The sequence below is a fragment of the Falco peregrinus genome, chromosome 7, assembly GCF_023634155.1.
Source record: "Falco peregrinus isolate bFalPer1 chromosome 7, bFalPer1.pri, whole genome shotgun sequence".
NCBI classification, from domain to species: Eukaryota; Metazoa; Chordata; class Aves; order Falconiformes; family Falconidae; genus Falco; species Falco peregrinus.
In genome coordinates, this window is record NC_073727.1 from 697,084 (window position 1) to 709,985 (window position 12,902).

At 48.4% G+C, this 12,902-nt stretch overlaps 2 protein-coding genes across 5 annotated transcripts; both read right to left on the reverse strand.

Moving 5' to 3' along the window:
* Positions 1 to 694: 694 nt before the first annotated feature.
* LOC101924764 (serine/arginine-rich splicing factor 7-like) lies at positions 695 to 7,562 on the reverse strand. Of its 2 annotated transcripts, XM_055811045.1 has the most exons (9): positions 7,407 to 7,562; positions 6,920 to 7,100; positions 6,641 to 6,817; positions 5,634 to 5,708; positions 5,394 to 5,495; positions 4,853 to 4,906; positions 2,485 to 2,529; positions 1,811 to 1,846; positions 695 to 1,007 (listed from the first exon to the last, which is right to left on the reverse strand). In XM_055811045.1, exons 1-9 carry the CDS (start codon positions 7,426 to 7,428, stop codon positions 983 to 985), a joined length of 717 nt encoding a protein of 238 aa, XP_055667020.1. In that variant the 5' UTR covers positions 7,429 to 7,562; the 3' UTR covers positions 695 to 982. The 2 variants fall into 2 exon arrangements, with proteins under 2 accessions (XP_055667020.1, XP_055667021.1); XM_055811046.1 differs by lacking the exon at positions 2,485 to 2,529.
* A 771-nt stretch (positions 7,563 to 8,333) lies between these two features.
* GEMIN6 (gem nuclear organelle associated protein 6) lies at positions 8,334 to 12,895 on the reverse strand. 3 transcript variants are annotated; one of them, XM_055811044.1, is made up of 3 exons: positions 12,797 to 12,895; positions 11,078 to 11,223; positions 8,334 to 9,451 (listed from the first exon to the last, which is right to left on the reverse strand). In XM_055811044.1, the coding sequence occupies exons 2-3, from the start codon at positions 11,203 to 11,205 to the stop codon at positions 9,073 to 9,075; spliced, it is 507 nt and encodes a 168-aa protein (XP_055667019.1). In that variant the 5' UTR covers positions 11,206 to 11,223; positions 12,797 to 12,895; the 3' UTR covers positions 8,334 to 9,072. The 3 variants fall into 3 exon arrangements, with proteins under 3 accessions (XP_055667019.1, XP_013150631.1, XP_013150630.1); XM_013295177.3 differs by lacking the exon at positions 12,797 to 12,895 and adding an exon at positions 12,505 to 12,747; XM_013295176.3 differs by lacking the exon at positions 12,797 to 12,895 and adding an exon at positions 11,549 to 11,692.
* Positions 12,896 to 12,902: the final 7 nt, after the last annotated feature.

Consider the following 12,902-nt stretch of genomic DNA (forward strand, 5'->3'; position numbering starts at 1 on the left):
GTGGTGTTAACACAAGCTCTCGACTCCCGAAATGTCCTGTTACTTAAACAGGACCTGCAGGTTCTGCTTGTGACCTTCCATCTCTAAGAAAAGCCTTAATTTCCTAGAAAGAGTATCTAAATGTATTCTTTCTGCAACCAGAACCACCAATTTAGTCTAAGTATCACAAAGTAGAACTACCTGGAGAACCAGGACATAGAACAAGATTTCTAAAAATATTTACTTCAGTAGTTTACATTCTGTAAGTATTCCAAATACCTTCAGGGGAGTTCACTGGTCCTTTAATCAACAGGACAGACCAGCATTCACACATTCCTTGTTTTTTCCATCTGTTAATGCCCTTTGCAGACAATTCTGTAAGTCAAATCATCAAGTGTACAAGCACCTCCAGACAGGTTTTCAGCTTCACCGAGCTCTGAGGTGGCAGAAGTGAAAACACAAGGTACAGATCACCAAAACATTCAAGACCCAACAGAAAGAAGGAACAGCTGATACTGGTTAACTCTTCACACTCATCTCTATAGGAATGAGGTCCTAGCAACAGGCACCAACCTGCAGGGCAGCCACTGGCTACTGTGCTACATTCAATTCACAAGCACCTGGAACAGCCTGCCTCCTGCTCCTCGCTGTAGTGGCATGTGAGCTGCTTCAGCTACCCAAATATTGACAGAAATAGCAGAGTTGCCACAAAATATTTCTTAGTTAGAAATGCAGAGTTTATTTCAATGCACCAATAAAAAAGCCCAACATTTCCAGATCACAGAACATTAACACAACAAAAGAGTTTTACATTAGTCTACTAGTAAGACTTTTTAAAGATCCAGATTCATGCCAATTGTTAGTCAATAGAAACAGCCTTCTAGGACTAAGCCCTTACATTTACAAAGACACCACAAAATCCCTTATAATAATGTAAACAAAATAAATTTTCTTCTTAAACTTTTTAAATTTGAATCCATTCTTTCAGGACTTGCACACTCCTTCAAGGGCTTCCTGATGGTGAATGACTGAAAGAAAGAGATTAAGAGCAAATCCTACAGCAAAACCAACAGAAACTGCATGCTAGCCCAGGCTTCCTCTGCTCAGGAGCCCCTCCCCCTACCTCACAATGCCCCCTCCCCACACTCTTTTCATTTACAGTTCACAAATAGTAATTGTAAAAATTTGTATTTTACACCTTTCTAAGTAAGAGCTGCCTTAGGCTTGAAAAGGGCAGGCAAAACAAGAGACGTCAGCTGCCACAGCCAGGCAGGACATGGAGCCTTCGCAGAGCCTGTGCTCCAGCTGTGCAGAGGAATTCTTGCTCTGCCATAACCTGCGCTGTTCCAGTTTGGGGCTAACCATGGGGCACCCTCTCCGACTACATCAATTCCAGCACATACTTCTCTGGTTACACAGGAAAACTTGCTTCTTCCTTCACAGTGCGAAGCAAAATTTGGCAGCTGTGCAACTGAGTGAGCACCACTGCGTGGAGCCATCAGCAGGAATGTAATCCTACCGCACATTCATGGTTTGCTCCAGACCTTACATTACTCGCTTCTTCCCCAGATTCTAAATTCCTCAGGACCTTCGGGACTGTTGATTCTCATTTGCCTGTATTTTCTCTTGTCCTTTAAAATTTCATTGAAGTAGGCTACCTTAGAGATAGTAGCATGAAGTTCTGACTACCAGAGGTAGGAAGTGCCCACAAAACTTCGTCTTTTCATAGTTCACAAGTTAAGAAAAAACTTTCAGCTTTTATTCTATAACAACTGCTCCAGACACCAGCACTATGAACTGTACGGCACACTGCAGTTTAAGATATTCCTACCTTCTCTTTGGAGATGGTGATCTGGACTTTGAGCGACTGTTAAAATGAAGCAAACCAAAACAATCAATGTGGTAAACTCATATATACTCAGTAACCACTTTTGACCATGTAAAAACACTAAGAACACTTTGATGTTAAATACATTACAAATCACCAGCCTTAATGCTGCTGATAGCAAGTATACCCAGTTACTGTAAGCGAGAAGCTGCAGCTGAGAAGAAAAACTGCTGAAAGCCAGAGCCCTTGGAAAAAGAGCAACACACAGCTTCAAAGAGCTATAAAAGGATCACAATAATCCTGCAAAGCAGGAGCAGTGAATAAAGCGGAGGAGAGTCAGGAAAACTGAGAACAGAGGTAGGGAAAGACATGCCCCAAATCCTGTCTAAAATACTTCTTCTAAGTCCAATCATGGGTTAAAAAAACCTGTATCCACAATCCTTCTGGAAGAATTACTTACTGTCCCACAAAAAAAAAAAAAAAAAAAAAAAAAATCAGCTATGTAACATTAAAATAACACATGAAAGATATTTTAAAATCAGCTATTAAAAAACCAACCGCCCCCCCCAAAAAAACCACTTCCACATGCAACTGAAATACTGGTCCAAGCAGAGATTTTGAATTGTAACAAAAAAAACCCAAAACAAACCCACAAAAAAACTGAGTGCTATGCTCACCTTTTAGCAGGTAAGCCAGATTTAGATCTACCATGGGACCCAGACCTACAACAGGAGAAAAATAAAGCTCAGCAAAGCAGCTAGTGACATGCAAATACAATGAAAGTTAGCTAAATGAGCAACAGCAAATTCATACTACATAGCATCACAAACCAGAGGAAGACCGGGGCTGCAGGCTTTTCTCGTGACATTTCACAACACTCCTTTAGCTCTTATTCCAGAGACCCCACTTATCAGAAGACAAGAGTACAAGCACAAGAACCTCCCCAGCAAAGCTTCAGGTACCACTTTCACAAAACAGAAGACCTTGTAGCAGGCTCCCAGATTTTTTCTCCATCTGCAAGTATCCCTTCCATAAAGGGAAAAATACTTTCAAGTGTCAACTTAGAAAACCTTTTAAATAGCACATTAGGAACCGGGAACCAGCCACAGGTAAGCATGCGTGCTAAATAGCTGATGCATTTTTCAGATTAATGCCGCTTTTATTCAAGTATAATACAGCTTTTTTCATCAGTTATCCAATGAAAACAGCATTTCAGTTTTCACTGCCTGCCTGCTGCTAACATGTAACCTACTCCCAATTCATCTTACAAATTAAAATTTACTTGAATGGTGAGGCTTTCCTTCCACATTTATCATACGACTTCACCAACTCAAGTATCGGCTGTCTGGCCTCCTAGAGTTCAGCAATACCACAGGCCTGAATTCTGACACATCAGAAAGCCCAGCGTTCAAGATGGATGTTGCCAAAAAAGTAGGAAACTTAATTCCATTTCTGCTCACAACCATTTCGAAGTGTAACTGAAGAATCACCTTTACCTGCTCTATTAACTTCCAGAAATACTATGTTCACGCTGCTGGCTCAAGTTAAAACAATGCCACAAGCTACATGCCAGTGCTTTGAAACCTTCCTGCTCACTATGCCGAGCCATCCTGACACAGCTCCTAACCCTGCCACCAGTGATTTTGTTACTGTATCACGGGTTACACAGGATGGAGTTGCTCACAACTACCAGAACTTGTATTCTGTAGCGTGAGCATGACTTCCTTTGCTAAGAAATACAGCAAGGCAGCCAAGAGCATCATCTCACTGCTAGAAAATCCTCCTTCTGAAGCACAGCAGCAAAGCAGGACTGCAGATCAAAAGCTGTGGAAGCAGCACCGGTTACGTACTACCATTCTGCTGTATAAGCGCAGAGGACTAACACTGGCTGGAGCTTTCACAATGCTTCCGTAACTCCAGTACTGACCTACCACTGCTCACCACTGTAAGTGCAGACCTAAGCAAAGTCGGCATCCATCAGGAACATCAGTAAAAGTATCAAAAGTCTTCCATGCAGGAACACGACTGTCCCAGAACTAGATATCACCAAGCAACATCAACAGTATTCACTCCTCCGCCATAGCAGCGTGCAATTTGAGCCTGGCTAGTCGCCTCCTGCATTACAGGCCTGTGTCAGCCAGGACAGCTCTAGCGATAATCATCACCATCATCCCCTTAAAGGCACAATGTGCAAGTCCTGAAGGAGCAGGCAGATCCCTAAAACATGTCCCCTGTTCTAAAGCAAAATAAAAAACAACTTCTTCCAGCTGATCAGCTCTCACATCCATCCTGTTGTTATCATACTCTCACCTTTTTTCCAACTAAAACTTATCACAAAGGGTAGAGGAAAATAACAAAGGAGCACTTAACTCTCTACTCATTTTCTTCAACACTTCAGCATGGAAAACATCCAGATCCACAAAGCCAGGGCTTTGTGTCAGCTTCAAAAGTCCTTCAAAACACTACCGCTGCGACATTAGGACTAATGGTCCTGCTCATTGAGCCCTCAAAACCTCTGAAGTCAAACGTAATATGGTTCTTTGTGCTACAGCAATTTAATTTGACCTAGCTCTCAGAACTAGAACTGACAAAGCTAAAAGCTGTATACAAGAGTTCAGTCAGTAGTGTCAACCTTCTCATCACCTTACCCCTCCCCAGCAACTGAGATTTGCCAACAGAACAGGCCAAGAAAAACCTAAGCAGCATTTCCTGCAGGTCACAAGGTCAAGCATTCTTTACATGTGTAGGCATTAACTAGATTTTGAAACTTCTCTCTAGACCTTAAATCATAAATACAAGCTTTGTTTATGGCGACAAACACATAGACCTCATATAGTAGCCACAGACCAAAACAAACTCATGTTTATTACAAGAAATCAACCACTACTTTAGTTTGTGAAAAGGCCAAAGTTATTCACTATATGTGTGAACATTGCTATGCTTCACAACCTTCTAACCCCTTCCAGCCAAACTTGGCCAGGGAAAACAAAATCACCAAAAAGCCCAAAACACTATTATTTGTTTGAATTAAAACAAGTCTCTTACCTGCTTCGAGGCCATACAATGGACCGGGACCTTGAGCGTGACCTGGACCTAGATCTGGCGTGGGGGGAAGAGATGGAAAGTTCAGCTACTACTACAGGATTCGAAGTCATACAGCTGAGATAGCCTTCCTTTACTTTTATGATACTGTCCCCAGCAAATTTTGCTCTAAGTATTGTTTTGCAGATGTAATTTTTATTACTAGAAAGCTATAGTACATTTGGCCAGCACTACCATCCACTAAGAAGTCCCACTGCCTTAGGCATGCAAGCGTAATTACTTCCTGGACCCCTGAAGCTCAAGCAGGAAACCTTAACCATAGATTAATACTGTAAGAAAGCTACAGCCTTGAAAAACCCTAGAAACAGCAGTTCCAAAATTATATGCTTATGTTTTCAACTTCAAAGAAAGCATTTAGATATGGTCTCAGGGCTTTAACACTACCAAGGTTCCTGCAAACACATCAACTGCTGGAATGAAAACTTAATGTTGAAGGCAACATAACTGTGGCGAGTTTTCAATGTTGCGGTCTTAAAACGCATACCTTGATCTCCTTAAAGAACCAGAACGAGATCTGCGGGGCGAAAATGATCTATACCTGCGAGGAGACATTGACCTGGACCTGCGATAGGAAGCTGACCTCGATCTACAAAACAAAGGGGGCGGGGAGAAAAAAAAAAACAACCACAATTACTGCAACATACCTTTCACACAGACTACAGAAAGGGGTGAAGCAGAGGGAGGAGCAAGAGAAAGAATGAAAATACAACAGTGAGAATCCTACCTCCTTCCACGACTCCGACTGCGCGACCGAGAATATCTTCTTCCTCGGGACCTTGAACGAGATCTAGACCTGGACCTGGTTTTAGGTTAGAGAAAAAAGATATCAGCAAACAGCTGCAGCAACCGGTGCACGTGAGGCCCTGCTGAAGTCAAAACTTATTTCAGACAACTAAAAAGAAAATAAAAAAACCAAACCAAAAACCAAACCAACAAAAACACACCACTAGCATCTGTCAGTTGGAAAAATCTCTGGGCCTATTTTTCTCGAGCATTTTACTACCTAGAAAAATGTTAAAAGCTGAATTACATTGCAGAATTACATTAGAATAGAAAACACTGTAATGCGTATTTAAAATAAACCTTGCAAGTTTGCAGGTCGACCCTCTTTGGCCCAAGGTCTAGCAGATCTAGACGATCTAGAAGTATCTATAGCCGATCGCTGCATCTAGGTGTTCTCTTCAATCTAACGACGATCAAACTGACAGCCCAATGAGCCAGGGTGAGGCTTGATTGACGCAAGAAGATTTTTCTAGGTGGGAATGTGGTCAATCTGGTGTTCCTCTTTCTAAACCGGAGGGGGGCCCCAATTGAAAGCCAAATTTACTGTTACGGCGATCACCGTCTCAAATTTTCTGCCCTTAAAGAATAAGGTGAAGCTACGTGTAGATGGCTCGAGGGGATCTGGCCTCTTATGCTGATCACCTCAAGGTCTAGGAGGATCTTAAGTGTCGGATTTGCAAGGCGCCTCAGCATGAAATCTTAAGGCTCGTGACATTCTGAATCAAGGCGACTGACTCAAACGAAGAAACCTGAAAGGTTTTGACCAGGTTGATTATTAAAATATTAACATTTGATATGTATTAGCAAAAAAAAAAAAATATCGTGATATACACCTGTTGACTTACAACATTAAGAGTTAAAACTGGCGTAACATTCTGTTCTTTGCTAACAAGAGCTACGCAAAAGTGAACTGGCGAGGCAACCCAGCCGCTCCGGCCCCACACGTACCTGCTCCTCCTTCGGCGACTATAGCGGTGACAATCATAGGCATAGTGGCCTTTCTCACCACACTCGTAGCACCTGTCGTTGGGGTCAAAGGGGCGCCGCGCAGGAGGCCTGTCGTAGCGGGAGCGACGCGGCATCCCCGTCGACACTTCCACCCTCACCCTCGAGCCGCATATTATCCTGCGAGACACAGCGTACGGTCACGGCGATGCCCCCTGCGCACACGGGGCGGGGGAAGGCGGGGGCCGCCCCCCGGCCCGGCGGCTCCAGGCGCGCACGTACTTCCCGTCGAGGCCGAGCACCGCATCCTCAGCGTCCCTCGGGTCTTCGAACTCCACGAAGGCGAAGCCCGGCGGGTTCCTCGCGATCCACACGGTTCTCAGGGGCCCGTAGTAGCTGAAGGCTCTCTCCAGCTCGCCCTTGCCCGCCCCCGTGCCCAGGTTGCCTACGTACACCTTGGTCTCTGCCGGGAGGGAAGCGCGGTCAGCCATGTCAGGCGGCGCACGGGGCCCGCAGAGCGCAGGCGCAGCGCCGGGCGCGAGGAGCCCCCCCCGCCGCCGCCATCTTTAGCAGCGCCTCCATTTTGCGGCACTCCCGTCCCGCCCGCGCCGCGCCAGGCACGGCCCCGCCGCCACAACCTGCCGCCGCCACCTGCTCCCGCCGCCTCCCCCCGGGCACCGCGCGCTCCCACAGCCGGCTCCCCGCGGCCGCCTTCTCCCACCCGCCCCGCCGCCCCCCAACGGCCGCGCCGCCCCCGCCTCGCCCCTACCGTATCGCCCGTAGCGCGACATCCCCCCGGCTGCGGGCCGAGCCCCGAGCGCCGCCCTTATATAGAGCGAGCGCCGCCGCGACTGCGCGCCGCGCCCTGCGCCGCTGGGGGTGGGGCCGTCCCGCTCCTCGCGCGCCGCGGGTCTCGCGCGAGCAGCGCGGCTGAGGGGGCGGCCCCGCTCGCCGCCAGGGCCTCACGCGCCCCGCCCCGCCGGCAGCGCGGCCCGGGCGCGGCTCCTGCGCCGGGCGCCCCGCGGGAGAGCGGCAGCACCCGGGCCGCCGCCGCGCTGGCCGCCCGCCCTGCCTCACCGCCCCGGCTCCGCTCCAGGCCGCGCCCCTCCGGGTGCTGAGCGCCGCCGCCCCAGGCGCCGCTCGCGTTTTTGCCGTTCCGCCTCATGAACCGTTCGGTTCCCCTTCGGCCGATCTCACGTTCCAGCCCGACGTACTTCGGCCGTCCGCTCCTTCTCCCAGGGCCGCGTTCTCTTAACTGCTTGCACGGACCAACATCCTCCGTTTCTCAAATTCCTTCATGTTTTTCACTGTAGATGTTCGCACGTCCCTTTGTTTCCTAGAGTGGGTAACGGCGGTGCCCACAGCAGGCTGCGGCGAGGCAGGCCGGCTGGCGCAGAAGGAGCAGCGCGGGGGGCGGCCAGCCCAGCCCCCGCCGCCACGGCAGCCCTGCCCCGGCCCCGCGGACGGGCGGCGAAGGGGCCTGCGGGCTCCTCGCCCCGGACGAGCGGGCAGCCGCGACACCCCTCGCAAGGAGGCGCCCTGCCGGCGGGGGTCGCCCTGCTGCCTGCCCCCGGCCCAGCACAGCCCGCCCCGGCTCCGGGCAGGCCGTGAGCACCGGCCCGCCGGCACCCACCCGCCGCCGGGAGATGCAACCGGGTGAGTGGCAGAGGGCTGTTAAGAAAAGTCAGCATGAATATGACTAATCCCAAGTATTTTTAAATAAACCACAGCAGGAATGAGGAGGGCAGGTTAGGCACAGCTTTCAAATGCATTTGAGCACGCTGAAGGTGTTTTGGTGCTATTTCATAAGAGGATAGAAAAATCAATACACTGCTGCTCTAAAATAACAAATACAGATAGGGAATGTTTTTAAAACCTGCTATTTGCCTGCTAACTTTCCCTAATCATTTTACAAATATGGACCTACATTATAATTTACATTCTAAAACAGGAGAACAGTTGAAGCGGGGGGGGAGCTTTCTGAACATCTTTCATCTGGTTTAGTAAGTCCAAGTGTCACAATTCTCCTTCTGGAAAAAGAAATAAAATTCTGGTTCAAATTCTGGTTCAAAAGCAGTTTGAACAAACATGCCTGCACCACTAGATAATTAATTAAAGGCAGAGGAAAACAGTTTGACATTTATCATGTATCATCTTTCACAATACTGTTATAAAAAATATTTATAAAACTAATATATCAGTTCAATACATCATCATTATCCAGTGGCTTGTTTTTAATAAAAAATAGTGCATAGAAAATGCTTCATGCTTTTAGTTAATACTGCTTTTTTTATCCTGTTCTCAACATACAAAAATCAGACAGAAGTACCTAAACTCAGCATTTTTGCAAACAGTGGTATATTGATACCCAGAACAGTTCCTATAATAGGGCAGGTAGACATAGTCCCAAAGACAACTGCTTTAAACATTACACATCACTGCTGTTTTTCAAGGTAGCCCTGTATCAAGCCTTGAACCCGAGACAGAATAATCTCATTGGAGCTGCTGCACTCTTCTGGGCCATATGGTGGGTCAATAGTTAATACCCCCGCCACACACAGCATTCTTCCCGATTCACCTTGTTGCTCTGTTACAGGGATGTGGTTTGCTTCCAGCCAAGTCTTCAAGTCATTCTTCCTCTTTTCAAGTTCCGCTGGGCTGTAGGCTTTGCTTTCTTCAGGTGCAAATATGCCAGCAAGCCGTTGCTTCATTTCATCGTCCCCTTCTTTCAGTATCTTGACCTCCTGGACAGCATGGCCCAAGACAACAGATATGGACACCTTCTCATTCTCCAGGAATGTTGCAAGGACAATACTGGCAAGGAAAGAAGGATAATGTGTGAGTCACTGTACTTAAGTGAAGACTGAGGAAACAGGCCAAGATTCTTCGAGATGAGTGCTCATTACCATCAGCACAACCCAGACATTTAGACAATGTTGCATATCCACCTCTTTTCGCGAAAAGCATGCTGCCATACCCTTAAAATACTGAAAATGTGAGGCTTTGCAGGTAACTTCTGGCCTTGAACTTGAAACCACGCTAGATACTTTCAAGCAGAACGTGACTTTAAAAATGCAAAGGGTACATTAAAATCAGTGTTAGGAATCTAAGTATTTCTGCGCAGTATTCCCAACCTTGCTGAAGAACATTAAGTCTTCCAACATTCAAAACCAATGATACCTTCATACATTCAGCACTTTGAATGCCAAAGGCAATGGTGGCAGCTAACAACATCAGAACCTTTTAATGACAAATTACTAATATTTAATTATTGATGATTACTAAAATATTTTATATATTTTTAAGTTAGCGTTACTAGTTTCTTAATCGAAAACTCTAGCTTGAGTATTACAATGGGAACACACCACAGCACGTTGAGACTCATGTAGCAGTCTGGTCTTTTACCAAGGGCATTTACATCCCAGAAGTCCTAAAATACAGGTAGGAAGGCAGCTTGTTATATTTCTAGGATCTTTTCCCCATGTATCAATGAAGAGGATTAGGAACCACTTTCTTCCTCTTGTGGGAAGAAAAATTCCAGAATTTGATGCCAGCATTTTTCTAATCCGCTTGTTGCCACCATTAGTGGATGTAAGGACTTTCTGGGAAATGCACAGTGAAATAAGCCTTGGGTTTAGTCTTGGCCATCCCCAGAATCACTCGCAGCTGCATGTACCTTTCTTACCAAAATGATAACCGACTCCAAGAGAAAACCTAAGTATCGAAGCTACTTCAGGGTTGAAGCAACATCCAATTCTTCTGAAACACATCAGAAACCGGATGTTTTAGTTTCTAGCCTCCTTGTGCTCATGTACAAGCTCACAACCAAAAAGGTATGAAAAGGCTCTGGCAGCAAGGAGCCACATTTCTGCCAATTCCCTGGTATGTTCTGCCTTTCAAACTCTGCTTTGAAGCTACTCACTTGAGAACTGCGGTGCCACTTTCTGTCCAATACCCTTGCCAATTTCTCTGCTTCCTCTCCAAAGCAGCCAGGACACCCTCATGGGTGCCAGGCTGTAGGGGAAAGCAGGGCAAGTGAGAACTTTGGACAGAGGATAAGGATTTCAACACCTAAAGCATTAAGAACATTCCTGCTGTCTTTGTGAAGCAGGGCTTTGTATATTATTAAAAGGTATCCACCTATTAGGACTAAAGTACTAACCTCAGGTCCACAATAATGTCAGCACGAATTCTGGTATTTTCCATTCCCCAAACTTACCAGTCATTTGAGTGAGATCAAAGTGGACTTGGGTGAACTGGCCTCATCAACTGCAACATTGCTTTCTCTTAGGCCCTGCCAACTAAAAAAGCGAGGCATGCAGCCTCAACATGTTTTTTGCTCCAAAAAAGTTTACTTCAGTCTTGAGATCTTCTGTGTTCCTGAAAAACTTGTTTTCTCTTAGCTTCACAGAAAAAAAAAAAAAAAGCTTTGGTACTTACCTGGCAGAAATGGGATCAACTGTTAAGACCCATCCTTCATATTCATGTTTCTCAATTGCAGCAACTTTCACCATTTTGTTCAGATACGTTTCCCAGTCTAGAGGGGTTTTCTTCTGCCAGTCATTCATATTTCCTATGTCCAGAACCTAGAAAATACCCAGAGATCAATTTGGAGAAGCAACGAATCCTTTTGCTTTGCCCTTTGCTTCAGAACCGAGTTTGCCTCCAGGTGAAGATCTTCCACTCGTCCTAAGCACCAATGGCATTTTTTAAAAGCAAACGCTCACAGAGGCGGTTTGCATTTGCTGCAGCTCTGCAATTTCCCACCCAGTTTGCCTGCTTTTAAAGGCACATGGCGAAGCCTCAGAAATGACTGTCCCCCTTCCCGTTGCTCCAAACACCCCATTTATCGCTCTGCCCTCGCACAAAACCTTCGGGATCCCCGCCCCTCGGCAGTTTTGTTCCACGTACCGGCATGTCCCTCGCACCCAGGCCCGGGCGCTACACGCCCCGGCCCCGTCTCCGCTCTGCGGGCGGCGGGCAGGCCGGCTCCGGCCGGGGCCGCGCAACAGTTGCCGCCATCCCGCACCCCCCCGGCACAGGCGCTGGAGGCGGCCCGCTGCCCCGCTCCCCCCGCCGGGAGCAGCCCCCGCTCACCCGCGCGGCACCGGGGCGGGCCCGCCCGCCCTGCCGCGGCCACGGGGACGGCCCCGCAGGCGAGCCCAGACCGCCGAGCCCGGCTCCCGGCCGCGCCGCGCCCTGCTGCGGAAAACACAGGTGTTTGCGCCCGGGTTCTGCCCTGAGCAGCTCGGTGTCACCCCCGCGAAACCCGCTCTTGTAACTCTGCACCCGGTTCGGCGGGGGCAAGCACGCGGCGGTCCTGCGAGCGTTAACAGAAAAAATACCGAGACTCTCAAATGAGCTAGTCTTATTTCCCAAGCTTAAGGAGGTAATTTCTATTATTTTTTTTGTGAACTTCAACTTTACAGTCCTATGGAAAATGATTTATAAACGGCTTGTGCTGCACTGTTTTCCTTCGGAGTTAATAGTTTATTAGAAAGCAGGGATTAGCAAATCTAATTATCTTCACTATGAGAGCAAGCAACACAATGGGAAATCTTAGCTTCCGTTTGAAGGAACAGTGGAAAGACGGTGGTTTGTCTTCCTGTATTTACATGTGGAACGCAGTTACTGTTTTACTGCCTCAAGGGCTTCCTAAACTGGTCCCCTTCTGGGCCGCAGCCTGGAGGGCGGTTTGTTCAAAGTGTCTTTCTGAGCAAAATACTCCAAACGTCTTCGGTTTCAGTTCCTGGCAAGCCTCCGTCCCTACTGCATTTTATCTTCTCCATTGTTGCCAGCGCAGTTACCAAGTTGTTCTGAACCAGGAAGACCTGAATAATTTTCTTATCCTGTTATCTAAGCCGTACCTTAGGGATCCCGGCCACTACCGCGGGCAGCTACTACTGCTCTCCCACCGCAAGCACACCCGCAGTCAGGGTCACGAAGCGGTGCGGCTGCTCCCGCAGCAGCGCTGCCCGCGGCCCCGGCGCGGAGCAAGCCGTGAGGGCGCAGCGCACGAGGCGCGGCCGCTCCGCCGGCCCGAGGTGCGCTACCGCTCGCCTGGGGGCCTTCCCGCCGCCGGCCGGCGGGAGCGGGGAACCGGCCCTTCGCAGGCGCCGCCGGCCACTGTCCCGCCCGCCCGCTCACCCGCTCACCCACCTCGCGGCCCCGCCGCCGCCGCCCCGGGGCCCGCCCAGCAGCACGGCCGCTCCCGGGCAGGACGCAGCGCCGCCCCGCGCCGGCCCCCTCAGGCGCCCCCGGCCGC

Coding starts and splice junctions, on each gene's coding strand:
- LOC101924764 (XM_055811045.1), bottom strand. CDS start 7,428: ATGTCGCGCTACGGGCGATACG. Junction 7,101..7,406: donor GTCGCGCTACGGGCGATACG/GTAGGGGCGAGG, acceptor CCCTCCCGGCAG/AGACCAAGGTGTACGTAGGC. Junction 5,496..5,633: donor AGTCGGAGTCGTGGAAGGAG/GTAGGATTCTCA, acceptor TTTGTTTTGTAG/ATCGAGGTCAGCTTCCTATC.
- GEMIN6 (XM_013295176.3), bottom strand. Junction 9,452..11,077: donor GTTGATCCCATTTCTGCCAG/GTAAGTACCAAA, acceptor TTTCCTTGCCAG/TATTGTCCTTGCAACATTCC.